Here is a 14344-nt window from a genome sequence, read left to right on the forward strand (position 1 = left end):
GATTCATTACATAAAAAAGTGATAGTATTAAATCAATTTCATATTAAAGTGTTTCCTTCTCATTAATTTTACGATTTAAGCTTGGGGTGATTAAAAACAAGATTAACAGCCTCCACTGTGTCTAAACACTAGTAAGACCAAGGAAATGGTGATCAACTTCAGGTGAAGCCCCCACCTCACTCCCCCATGAATATCCAGGGGCAGGACATAGAAATGTGGAGAGTTTTCAAACACCTGGGTGTTCACGTCAATAATAAACTGGACTGGACTCATAACACCGAAGCCCTATACAAGAAGGACCAGAGCCGCCTCCACCTCGTGAGGAGGCTGAGGTCTTATGGAGTAAGGAGGCCCCTCCTTAAAACGTCTATGACTCTGTGGTAGCCTCAGCCCTCCTCTACGCTGTCATCTGCTGGGCCCCAGGCAACGCAGAGCGGGACAGAAAGGGGCTGAATAAGCTGGTGAGAAGGGCCACTTCTGTCCTGGGCTGCACTCTGGACTTGGTGGAGGAAGTGGCTGAGAGGAGAGTGTTGTCCAAGCTTTCATTCATCATGGACAACACCTTTCACCCCCTGCACCAGACTGTAGAGGAACTGAACACCTCCTTTAGCGAAAGACTTATACACCCTGTTTGCAAAAAGGAGCGCTACCGAGGTCACTCATCCATGCTGCCATCAGACTTTACAATGCTGCAATAGAACTGTAATAGCTTGTGCAATAACTAATGTGCAATTATTATTCAATACCCTGTGCAATAACCTGTGCAATAATCCTGTTAAATAAGAGACTTCAGCTGTTATAGCTATCTCACTACCTCACTGTTGTTCTTTACCTGGTACCACTTTAATGTACAACGTCAAATCCATATGTATATAAATCACCTAAACGTACATAGGTCATCTTAAATCCCTGCTTTATTATTTTTTTTTTTTCCAGATCCACTGTATATATGTAGACGCACTGTATATACCCCATGCACCTTTTCCTCCTTTTGACACCTTTTTTTGATTATTGAGCCGATGTGACAAGTTAATTTTTTCACTGTGAGCTCAATAAAGTCCATCTTATCTTATCACTGTACGGTACAACCACTCCAATACTTGGTTGTGTCTCCTTTTACATGAGTTACTGCATCTATGGTAGACTATACAAGCAATCTGCGTCACTGCTGAGGGGTTAGATAATTCCAATCTTTTTTAACGGTGACCTACTACTTGTGTGCGTTGTTAGGTCTGGTGTTTTTCATCTTCCTCTTGAAGAAACACCAGAGACTGTCTATGCTTTTTTTGTCAGGCCACTTTGCTGGGCAATTCTGTAGAATGATACCATCATCATTAAATTGAATTATTATTGGTGCATTTGACAGTTAGAACATATGGCAAGTCCAATTGTATGAATTAATTATCACATTTGTCAGCACAGGGACGCATATAGAAGTCCAAATGTCTAGGTAGATGGCTTCACTAACTTTGGACTTAATACAAAAATAGTGCCACACTGGTAGATCACATGACTTCTAAATCATTAAAATCTCTGGAAGCTTCACACTCCACCTCAAACAACTTTAAGGAACTCCTCTCTTTTCTTCATCCTCTGGCACCTTGTTTCCAAATGAAATGCAGAATTGAATTGAATACGGAAAAGAGAACTCTTGAACATTAAGCAACAGTCTGATTCCCTTATTCTTTTAAATTGATAATTGGAATAAAACATAAATAATCGTTTTCTTTTTATTTTGATTTACTTGAGATGCGCCTGTATAGTGAGAATATTGTATTTTGACAAATTACTATACACCATATCAAAACAACCACAACAAAAACAACAACATATAATTCCGTATGATGTACGTTGTTGTTATCAGGAAGCTAAAACTGGGCTGAGGCCTTTTGAGAGTCAGAGGGCCATGTTGATCCTGACTATTTCCCATCTCTCACCTGTCTACACACATAACTTCTACCTGATAGCTGACACTTGCCTGCTTATTTGACATTATGTTTGAACTCCTTGATAGAAAATACAATGGTAGGTAGCCAGTGACACGTGTTTGTCAAAGGACTTTGTACTTGTTCCTGGGTCATTCATGCTAGATTGGATGACACTCTGCTTGACCTGCAGGAAGGAATGTTTTTGCTGCTGTTTATTTTCTTGTGACCGGATGGTGATTACAAGATGGAATGAATGACAGTTTGATTGTGCCTTGAAATGCTTTTGACGTCTCTTCTACACTGGCAACGTTTCAGTAACAAGATTGATTCAACGTTTCACTTTGTCCCATAGGATTAAGGAATGGGTTGATCAAATGCAGAAGGAGCTCGTCACCTTGGCAGACACAGCCACGGCTGGGAAGAGCCTCACTCAGGTAAAATGTGTGGAAACCAAATGCTTAGGAAGGCACTGTCAGTGACAAAACATTACGACAATAATAGTAATTTTATTATTATTTAATTCTTCATTTAAAAGCATAATAATACATAATTCAAGAATCTGATGAAAAGACTAATATAAAAGCAATTCCCATATCTGATTGTGTATTCTGTTTGGTGTCTGCTTTGTCTTCTTGTCTAGATTTTTCTGAGAAACAAGCATCTCTATTCTGTAGAGCAAAATGACGCAGAAGAGCTGGTGGCCAGAGCAGCCAGGAACATAGAACAGCTGTTGCGGAAGAGGTCTGCTGCCTTGGAGGTAGGACTCATTGCAAGCAGGAGAACCGACTGCCAGTTTGCAAGTTTATGTGATGCTGACACTGTGCAGGACAACCTCTTTGTTAATAAGTGCTGGAGCAGAGAGAAATGTTCCATCTTTTCCTTTCATACACCAAAGAGATGAATGTGAAACATGTAAGATAGTCACAGTTGTTACGTAAGTGTTTTTTTTTTAATTGTTGAGGAAAATAAAAGTGGACATCTAAATAAAGATATCCCAGAAACAAAATGAGGATTATTTCAGTATTTTCAACTGTGTTGTCTTTGCCCCCTGCATTGCTATGCACTCATTTGCTGTGCAGAATTGATTGATCTGTTTCACTCTTTAATTTAAAAGATGGACTATTTCATTCAGAAAGGTTAAACACAAATTTCATTTTCAAATCTACACCAATTTCTACCTTGTTTTTTTAAGGGTCATGGTAAACATGCCTCTGTTTTCCTATGTAGTTGGCATCTTAATCCAAATTAGTTTGTGTTTCTATGTGACATGGACACTCAGACATAAACTTTTTTTTTGCCATGCAATTAACATGCAAATTCTCCAATTTAGAGGGAGGAGAAAGAAAGCCTCTAATCCCTGACTAGTGCAAAATATATTGTGGTATGTAGTATTAAGATGCAAAGACACTTTCAGTTCTTCATAGTAAAATGACTTAATGTTTAAATTAATTATAATTTTGTAAAAAACAAATGCTAACAATGTTACACGTTTTTTCTTCTCTGAACCCCAATTAAGTTTACATTTCTAAGGGGGTGAGTATGACTCCTTGGCAATATCACAACCTATTCAGAACAGTTCATAACAGTGTTTTTATGTGTTGAATGAAACGTTCTGAAAATAAACTAAATTGCCTTATTTCAATCAGCTGATATAACTGTGCACATTTTAAAGCCAGCAGATTTTATTTTGCAACAAAGCAGCTAATAACATATGGAGACAGACTGAAGGGCAGTTGGGAAATGTTAAAGAGCAGAATTCAGAAACTGAGGTGCATCTTATTATTTTTAAGGAGCAGGGGATGCAATAATGAAAGCTTTTAACCCTGGGGAGCTTCTTTTTTCCCTCTCCATCCCCTTTTCCCTCTCAGAAGTAGGTCAGCGATGCAAATCTTTGTCATGAATTAAAGCTGTTTTTATAAACCCAGAGGGAGTTGACAACACCTCATACCTTGGCTTTATAAGGTCTCATGGTAATTGTCTGATTAGTGATGGAACAAAGTGTTTATGAGCATTCATAAACACATCTCTGTCTTGTCTCGTCTCTGTTTCCTCAGTAAATACCCTGGTGTTTTAAATATTTCATTTAAGCACTGGTGCCATTACATCCATAAGTGAAAGAGTATAGGTTTACATTAGTGTAGGAAACAATACTTCTAAGGACAAGTTACATTGTGTGTTTTTAGGTGTAAAGTGTTATTATGGATTCATGGTTAGTGGGGCATTTGTTTGCCTGATTACTGACTCCAAATCTAACACTGAAACATTGATCACGCACACTGTTAATCAACAACCTTTTTGCTTCATTCTCTCTAGCAAGTAACCTTGAAACAAGTATTGGATTCTCTGTGCTGACGCCTGTAGATGGGAAGGTAAATGACAAACATGATTTGAATAACACAGGCATATACTACACAGGCAGCATAGATAGCTGGATGGACAGAGGCAGCTATGGTTGCATAGGATGGTTAAATAATGACAACAAAGAATAAAGAAGGATTTAAGTTATTGGATGCAAGTGACTTTTTCCTTATGATTTTGGTTTGATAAGAGGTCATTTTTGTTGACTAATCTATTTAGTGTTTTGACTATAATCTTCTAATCACAGGAAGATAACTCATATTAGAAGTGGGACTTTCTTTAGGGTTCTCTACCTTTGAAATAAAGTCAGAGAGGACTACCAACTTCAAAACATTAGGTAGTTTCAATCAAGCAAGTTCCACTTGAATTGTTTTCAATTTCTGTATTTCACTAATCCCAGTCTATGCAGGATGAATACGTTTTAGAGACCACAGTTATCACAGGTGTGTAAAAACAACTGGGTTTGCTTGTCTACTCATACTTCCATAAATAAGCGTGTGGCAGAATGTAACATGCATTATTAATGTGTGCTTGGCTGCACAACATTGAGAGAAAGTGCTTCATTAAATGTTTCACCATGAAAACTGTGGCATAAGCTACATAAGGATCTCAAAGGCAATTTCTTTATTTCAATATTTGTAATAAAGTATTAAAGTTATTGTTAAGCCCAAATAAGATAGTGTAGTGCAGAATGCAAGATCTTCATTACAATGATTTTATCTGTATAAAATGCACATTCTGCCTGTTAATTGTATGTGATGGTTGGTTTCTCCATGACGCATGCAATCAAAATATTGGCTTTTTTTTCTAAAGATGACAGTTTTGTTCTTTTTATTGTGGAATTGTTGTGACTTGAAATAGTCGACTGTAGTATAGAACTTTAGCTTAAAAAATCAATTAAAAAACGTTATTTTAGCAAATGCTGCCTTTATACTTAATTAGTTTTGCAAGCAATTGTTAAGTTTCCCTTTTTTCCTCAACCCAACATGGTCTGTGTTGCCATGGATAACTGCATTTGGAAGGGCTGTTGACATACTGTGTCACAGATTAGCCGCGTTTACCGTTTTCACCTATATCTAAGTCTTTCCAAACAGAGATTTCTCCTGTGTAATCAATGTGATACAAAATATCTGTGATCGATAGATGCATCACAGATAAACAAGATTAAGCTTCATTTTTTAAAATTTAAAAAAAAAATTTATTTAAGAAGATTAAGCTTCTTAAATAGAATGAAGAACAGAAAAAATGTAGAACTCAAATGAGCAGTTAAACACAGTGTTGCCAACTACTCAGCAAGGAGAGTCGCTATTGGCTGTCCAAAAAGTCACTAGAAGTAGCTAGATGATGTCATCACCTGATTTGCATGTTTGAACATGAGATCCAGGGTAAAGGGGAGACAAACATCAACGTTGGCAAGCGAAAAAGGTAGGAGTACAAAAACACTCTAAACATCTCTAGAACTACAAATTAACTTTATGAAGCAATTTAATTAGTTTGCATGCTTTGCCCAAACCCACACTATACATTTTTTTTGTTAAAATAATTTAACCAAAAGAGTGACAGACAGATTGAGCCATATTTAGGTTTGTTTTAATTGCGTGACTACTGTCTCTCTTCAAGCAGAGAGCTATGGTTCAAAGTAATTATTAGATTTAAATCCCGCTTTGTAAACCAGAGTGAGATGAGCGTCAGCTATGCACATGCGTGATTCATCTGAAATGTGGACCCAGAGTGATACGGGTCTCTTCCTCCTTGCTCCTTCAGCAGGTGGGGATGCTGCAGTATGGAGCTAAACCAGTGACAGCTTGCAGTGATATTGAAAAGAAATTTGGCAGTGTAAAATCCAACACTGCAAAATTAAAAATTAAAAAAAATCACTTTCAAAAAAGATAACTGAAGTTGCACCTAAATCACAGAAACAAAGACTTCAAAGTTGATTTGTCTCAGTTTCAAGCCTCTTGAGAAATGACACGGACTTCCTCTCAAAGACTTAATATTTGACTTGGACTTAGGGAGAAAATGACTTGTATTCATATGATCTTAGAAGCCTAGTAAACATTGAAAACATCTCTTCCTGCTTTATCTTTGATGTGTTTTTTTTTTCCTCTTTATTGTTGGTTCATAATTGCAATTAGAAATGTATTATTGATTTTACTGCAGTGGTAATGCAAAGCCAAACCAATTACAAACCACAAAACATCCATGCACAGCTCCATGTAAATGTATTTACTAATTTACAACTTGTAGAAATGACTTCCATCCCAGCAAGTTTCTTTCCTTGGTTAAAGAAGAAATAGCGTGCCCAGACTAAGCAGCAAGAGAATTTCTAATTTGATAAAAAGTAATATATTTGTATACCTCATCTGAAGGTCTGTTGTAGTTTCACCTGGTGAAATAGACAGTAAGGTCGACAATAACTGTAAACAGATGTCAAATTAACACCCTGTTTTTTTGGCTAATGTAATTTTAATCTGGAAAATGTTTGCATTGTCAGGGCACAAACTAATCAACAGAGCACAGACTGATTTGAGTGAACCAGGAGTCTCTGTCCATAAAGGCTATAAGAGCAGATGGCATGCTTCTGCGTGTGAAAGTGCCATGAGCAGCAAGTAGTTTTAAATGACAGGGAGTAAATGTGCAGCAGTGTATCATTCCAGTTTATCAGTTTGTCCCCTTCACTTTAGTCATATTCTGAATTTCTGGCTAATTTGTCTGACTTTTTATCTCATCTGGTTCTAAGCTCTAATAAAGTTATCAGGGGGGGATTTTAACATTTGTTTAGACACTGAAGAGGATGATTTGACCACTACTTTTGTTTTTTTTTTTTTTTAAATTTAAGCAGCACTGTCAAACTTGCTTTTGGGTGCTTGACGTGTGACCTCCAGGTTCCATGCCCCTGAAAACACTGCGCTTTTGTTCAAAATGATCTTACATTACCATATTTCCAAAAATGCATGAACAGAAACTTAGTAAGTATAACCCATATACAGAGGCCTTAGTCCTCGTCGCGGCTGACCTAGGTTCGATTTCAGCCTGAAGCCCTTTACCGCATGTCTTCCCCCTTCTCTCAAACCCACTTTCCTGTCAGCCTACTTTGTGAAAAATTAGCCACTAGTGCCATAAAAAAAACAGAAAAAAGAATTAAAAAAATAAAAGCATGGCATAATGTAAAATGTTATTTAGGAAAACAGTCATAGATCAAGACAGCCAGCAACTTATCCCTGAGCAGCAGGTGTAGGTGATATGGTGATAAATATTGTTTGTGATAACAGATTTTGTAGAACTATAGGGGAACTCTGGAGAGAACAATGCAAGAACAAGCTAAAGTGTCAAGTTATGTAAGTAGATGCATGTATCTGTAAACGTACATAACTCCTCCCATGGAAGAACAGTGTCCATGAGGTTGAGCCTTTTACTGTATGAACCAGGTAAACAGTGTGTGATGGGGTAACCTAAGTTTAATTCAGGTTTATTTGACTTGGGTTTGGGTCACTTTGGTTCCTTGGGATGCCTCCTTGCTCCTCTGGCACACAACAAAGCCACTTCTTGACAGTTTCACTATAGTTCTTGTCAATCAGCTTTGGGTCAAACTGCTGAGTAACAGCTAAAAGACACAGAAATAAGAGTGAGTAAGATAGAGAGTATATCCAGCACGATTTCTTATTTACTATTTGAACTTGAAGAGTAGAATTTGTACTCAAGTAGTTAATGAGCTAAACACATTTTCCCTCTGAGTAAAAATGAGCAAGACCATGCTGAAATTATCTACATGTGATAAATGAATGCAGTTCAGTCTGTCAAATAAATTTGGATGGACTGATTGCTCAAATCACTCTGCTTCATTGAAGTTTCAAAACACATCTAAATATTAAATAATATACTGGTTATAGGTCTGAGAATAGACACAGAAACTGTATGGTTCCACATTTACACTCAGATTTAAATTAATAAGGACACACCAGCAACGCTGCAGCGTAAGTACAAAACAATGCAGTTATTTTTCAATAAACACAGTTAAGGAGGAGGAGCAGAGGAGAATGGGGTGTGGGGGTTGGGTGTGCGACAAACGACATACGTTGAGTCAACATTGATTAAATGTTGCCATTTCAACCATTAGAATTCAACCAAAAACAACATTGATTCAATAATATGTTTTCAACATTGGTTAAATGACTATAATTGAATGATTGTTTGATGGATGATCCACCATCTTGCTTTGACCTTAACTATAAATCAACATTTGTATCCATAATTCAACATTAAATCCAATTAACATATGTTGCTATCTGGGTTCAGTACATCACCAAAAGATTATGCCAGATTTTTTGTTTCAGATAACTTAGTGGCCAAATCGACGAATCAATTTTGTCAAATTCATAGTCATATGTTAAAGGAGCAATAAGTAATAATGGCACCTAGTGTTTGAAATTGGAACAACACATAAAAAGAGCTAGCAATACCCCCCTCTTCCTCCACCTCTAGGGAAAAAAAGCAACTGCAGAAATTGCAAATTTTTTCAGTCTTTTGACTTGGCAACCTGTCAACCAAAGTCAAGAGAGACAAGGACGTTGCACAGCTAAAGTCAATATAATGAGTTAAGACGATTCAGTTAAAGTAAGTTTTTTTTAGACCACATTGTTTTGTAAATCAGGTGAAAAAAACACAACTGGTGCTTACATGTCGACCTTTGCCAACTCCACATCTGTTTTGAAATTAATTAGGTTTCTCATACTTCTCCACATTTCAAACCAGTCACCAATATTAATCCTTGTTTTACCCCAAGTTAGGTTGTTTGCCCTTTATGAGGGACGCCGAGGCTTCTTAGGTATTCTTGAAACTATTTCTGGTCCGCTTCTCTTACTGGCTTCCGTGTTTGCTGGCTGCTGCTGTTTTGCAAACATACACTCATAAAGAGTTACCAAACTCTGTTTTGGTAACCCTGGGAACTCTCATATGATTAGCTCAGGAACCAAGAACAAGGGTTTCACACTGCACCACAGTAGTTCCGCACAGTAAATCTAGGCCTGAAAGGAGAAAATTTTGACTAAGCCAGTGTTGATGGAAAGGACTTTTTGTTTGTAGGGAATATTACTTCCAGTAATGTTATTTTGAAGTAAAGCTCTTACATGGGCACATTGTTTGGCTACACTAACATTTTCACTGAGTGAAAAACCAGCACATTTCAAGCAAGCAGGCACAGACACACGCCCACACAATTTATGATAAAGTGAGACTTCTTGTATGTACACAAGCAGACCAGATCAAATGTTGTTTACTTTCCTGAGTCTGGTTTGTTATTTGGATGACAAGAGAATATTCAGTTTCCTCAATATCTCATTCTGGCAGTAGTTCGCACTGTTTAAACATAAATATTGGAAAACACCAGAATTCTATATCCTTATGTGTCTAATGACATTATTTCTAAAATAAGTAATTCAGATATCACAAGCAAACAGCTCCCGAGTACTTGAGTAGCCTTTTCACCAAATGTCTTTGTTTTACTCTTATGGTTTGTTTGATAACTACTTTTTATTTCTGCTTGACTGCAATAATTTAATAGTCATACTGTTAAGAGTTGAGTGTATTTTTGGCTACTGGTTACAACTTCAATTATTACTACATGAGAACAATTATTGACGAGACTCGAGTCCCAAGCGTCAAGTCCAAATTAAGTTTTAGTTTCGAAAAGAAAAGAAAAAGCAGTAACATAATCTTGTTTTGATAGATTTCGCTTGCATACCATATAGAGGCTGTGTCATTAAAGATTCTAAAACCTTTTAATCAAAAGAAATAAGACTGGCAACCTGCCCAGGGTGTACCACCATCTCCATTACATCAACATCATCATGTATTTGACAATAAATTGTGTATCAAGTTTGAAATTAATAAAGTATGGAGTTTTGTTCTTCATTTCAGTTTTCTCTTGGTTGAAGCATCATCTTTTTCATAATTTTCGTAAAAAATAAAGTGGACAAGATTACTGTGGTCTGAGGCTTGGTAAATTGCGGATGAAATCGAGAGAGTGGCTCGGGTTTATTTACTGAGTAATACAATAGGATCTGCGCCGTGTCTGAATTCACAAATAATTCTGAGGTGTTTTGAGTTTGTTGAGTTTCACCACCTACTGCAGGAATTGTGTGCCAACGAGAATCACTTTCAGCGCTATTTACGTCTCATCCGAGTCCAGTATGACAACCTGCTGACCGGCATTGGGGTCCACACCTCCCACCAGGACACCAAGTACTGGTGCCTCATTTCAGCTGAAAGTTTCTGCCCATCTGTCTCAAGTTAGTGGGCATTTTGATGTTAACAGTGATCAACAGTAAAAATATTTTTCCTGTCAGAAAATCCCTCACGATGTCACATAGCAGTCTCTGTGATTGGTTGACACCCTGCGTCCAAGAGCAACAGTTCACATTTCCAACTCTTGTGTTGGCTGCTGTAGAGGTGCTTAACGCATGTTAAACCAAATTTGCAGCACGGAACGAGGAGAAAGCTTCAAAACGCGCAATGCAAATGTGCATGAATTGCTGAAGGACCTAGCACGTCCTAGCACGTCCACCATAGACTTTGCATCTAAATCTGATGCCCTTAATGCTCAAAAGACATTTGGTCTGAATGCAGTATTGCTTGACCTGTGTTTGTTTCTCTAATGGAAGAAACAATAGGCCTACCCTTTAAGGGATCCTAAATGTTCTTGCTTCAATTGTGGCAAACCTTGTAACAGAGAAAATATATTTTTCAACTTCATATAAAGAAAACAATTTTTGTCTTTGTAGTTGTTGTTATTTTGCCTGTAAATAGGTAATTGATATCTAACCTGACTCCGCCAGATAGATTTGCTCCGCATATCCATCTGGAAACCTTCCGTTGAAGTAATTTTGGGAAGGGGCGAAAATACTGGTTAGCTGATTGGCCTATGTTGGTGATAGACGGGCCAAATGAACCAATCAGATTCGTCGTCACTCTGTTACGACCGACGACGAAAACACAACCACAAGCCAAGCTACTCTTGCTGCTGCAGGTAAAGGCTCGTTAGCTCAGCAAAGAAATACTCTGTAATTCCGATAAAACTTGCTCGATAGCCACGCTAACGCTAGTTTCATCGGCTGAAGCCGCCATGTTGTTTAGACTGAACTGACGCGCTTCCCGTTGCGTCACACCTCAACCCGCCTCAAAGCCAACGCTGATTGGACGTTCGTTTGGTGAACGGCTCCAAATTTTCTTTAACGGAGAGTAGCCAGACTGATCTGATCGTATATATGTCTGTGGATCTGCGAGTGAAACCTTGAAAGCTCGCGAGATCAGGATGGTCTCACGAGGCTAATTGATATCTTTAAATTATGTTAAAGTACCTATTAAAGCCTTGCTTTGTGAAAATGTCTTCGGAGCAGATGCATAGCTGTCACTGGTACCAGATCATCCCTCTGGGGCTGACCAATAAGAGAAGAACATGTATTTCTTTTTTCCTTCTTTAGGAAAATATTTTTATGTTTTTAGAACTCGAATGTAAAGCAAAAATTCTGTAAATAGGTATTTTACATTTTTGTAGCCATCCCCACAATGTGTTCATGCATCAGTTTTGTTTTCTGCAGTGGCCTTTAAAATACTGACTTTTTCTATACCCTAACAAATATTTTGTTTCCAAATCTTAATCAGGATTTTTTAGAACCAAAACTGAGAGTATATGTCTTATCTCAGGAAAAAAACTAACAAGAAAATAATTAAAATGATCAAATTGCTAGACAAAATCAAAATAATGACTCAGTCCTCTTGGAGTTAAAAAATGTATCTGTCACCTTAACGTGCCTTGACTTTGTTTTATCACACAGATTTACATTAAACATTTTTATTAAATGGCATCATGGGAATTTTAACAATTAAAAGATAAATATGGCCAAAGCTGCTGACAGTGGAAAGCAGTTGTCAATTATCATCCGCAGGGAGCCACGGCTTTTACAGCTTTTATTAAAAAAATGTGTGCTACAATCATTAGGATTCAATAATTATGACAGAAGTAACAGATGGAAACATATTAGCATAGGTGCAGGCTGATCATTCAATGGCCTTGAGGCAGCTATATTAAAAATGACTTACCATTTCAAGACATCTAATTAAGCCTGGTGATTAAGCATTTTAATTATACTTTGATGAGATTGTGATGAAGCTCCAGCTTGAAAAAAAGTACTTACTATTTATATTGTGCCTAATTTGTTAAACATAAAATAATCATAATATATAATAACCTCTAATCAAAGTTTGGAATTTTATTCAATTTAAACACTATAAAATAATGCAAAAAACACACACAAAAAAACCATAGGAAATTTAAAAATAAGAGCTGTACCCACCATCTTTGTTACTAGCAGAAAGCTGGTGATTTGACATCTATCTGGGCATTGTAAAAAATAATATCCTGCATGGACCAAAATCTTTGGTGATTGTTAAAAGTGAATGCTTGATCATTGTCCTGCCTGTTTTAGTGAAAAACTATGCGCTTATCTAGAATTCTTATCTCTGTGAAGGGATTCTTGAAAGCATACTATTGGCCTACATGGCTTACATGCCATGTGTCACGCCATCACAGTCCAGTGCAGGTGTAGAGTTTATGTATATTCATCATGGGCATAAATGCAATGTTAAAATTGGACCTTCAATTAAACCTTAAAAAAAGTTTTTTTAGTGGTGAATGATCATACAGCAATATAACTTCAGAGGATTTCATAAACAAGAATGGTTGCACAAGTTTTGATTTATTGTGGATTTTTTCTAATCAACACAAACTATAAATACAAAATCTAACATTTATATACAAGCCGTATGAAAATGCTGATTTTATTTTCCAGCAGGACTCGGCATCTGCCCACACTTCCAAAGGTACCAAAACCTGATTCAATGGCCATGGTGTTCCTATTGTTGATTGTCCAACAAACTCCCCTGACCTGAAACCTATAGAAAAGCTGTGGGCTGTTCTCAAAATTTTTCTTCTAGCTCTCAGTGAAGTTGGACACTTTTCTGCCCTCTCCTTCCCGAACATCTCCTGCTTGTGTACTCTCTGTATGCTGCTTAACTCTCTCAGAGCCTTTTTCTACAAATCCTCAGAATCGAAGATCACAGATCTGGTTAGCTGGTCGCTCAACACAATTGATCACATTTTCTCAACGAGAAGACCAGGAGCGATGGAGCCAAGATGCATGGCTGATGCAAGGGAGACATGCAGCGGGATACACCCTGGTTCCGGGGGCAGTAAAAAGATGGTGTGTCTGTCTATTTTGTCCATTGAGGATGTGGAAAATGTGTACATAATTGGATTCATGATAACAGGATTTCTGCTTGTTGGAGCTGGCAGTTACCTGATTTATCGACAAATTCAGAAGATCTTGGTGCAAGTTCTGGGGTTGGTAAGGCTGCCGGGAATGTGTGAGGGATTAACTCAAGCTGTGATCACCCAGACTCAAATGCTTTGTGAGCAAAACCGCAAGCTGGATGCAATTCTTTCACAGCATCACAGACTGGCTGTGGTGTGAACTCAACGTTGGAATGTAAAAGACCTCGGGGAAGTTACTAGCTCAATCTACGGTGGAAAGACCAACAAATTTGGCTGTTTGAGACTCGCCACTGAGACGTACCAGCAAAGACTTGAAGGCTGACAGAAAATCACAAGCCTGAAACAAAACAATCTTCCTTGTTATTGAATTTGGTTCCCATATGCTGGCCTTGGAGGCTGGTTTTATGTGAAACTTTTCGGATGTTATGCAAATAAGGCGCTCTATCCCCCGCCCGCACCCGCTAATGACACCTGTGACCTGCAAAGTGCTCTACTGAACTGCTAATAACATATCGTCTGAGACTATGGCTGGAGTGGGCTACTGGGCAATCATGGGTCTACACAGATGCACACATCCACATAAACATAAAGACACCAACTCTATGACTCACTGCCTTTGTTGTGTACGTTATGCTTATAATGTTCTGTGTATTTTGCTTTTTTTGTGCTGAGGGTTTTTGTCTGCATTCTCCTAGTGTCTACAAGAGATAGTGTGAGAAATGCACTTTTT

At 37.8% G+C, this 14344-nt stretch overlaps 1 protein-coding gene across 1 annotated transcript in view; it reads left to right on the plus strand.

The window, feature by feature from the left end:
- Positions 1–2280: 2280 nt before the first annotated feature.
- Positions 2281–14344, plus strand: part of LOC105939797 (voltage-dependent calcium channel subunit alpha-2/delta-1) — a gene marked incomplete at both ends in the record, with an annotated part of 64529 nt that continues 52465 nt past the window's right edge. The window contains 2 exon segments of the mRNA XM_036133547.1: positions 2281–2362; positions 2569–2685. Coding sequence (XP_035989440.1) covers positions 2281–2362; positions 2569–2685 — 199 coding nt within the window.

This window comes from Fundulus heteroclitus, unplaced genomic scaffold (assembly GCF_011125445.2).
Source record: "Fundulus heteroclitus isolate FHET01 unplaced genomic scaffold, MU-UCD_Fhet_4.1 scaffold_630, whole genome shotgun sequence".
NCBI classification, from domain to species: domain Eukaryota; kingdom Metazoa; phylum Chordata; class Actinopteri; order Cyprinodontiformes; family Fundulidae; genus Fundulus; species Fundulus heteroclitus.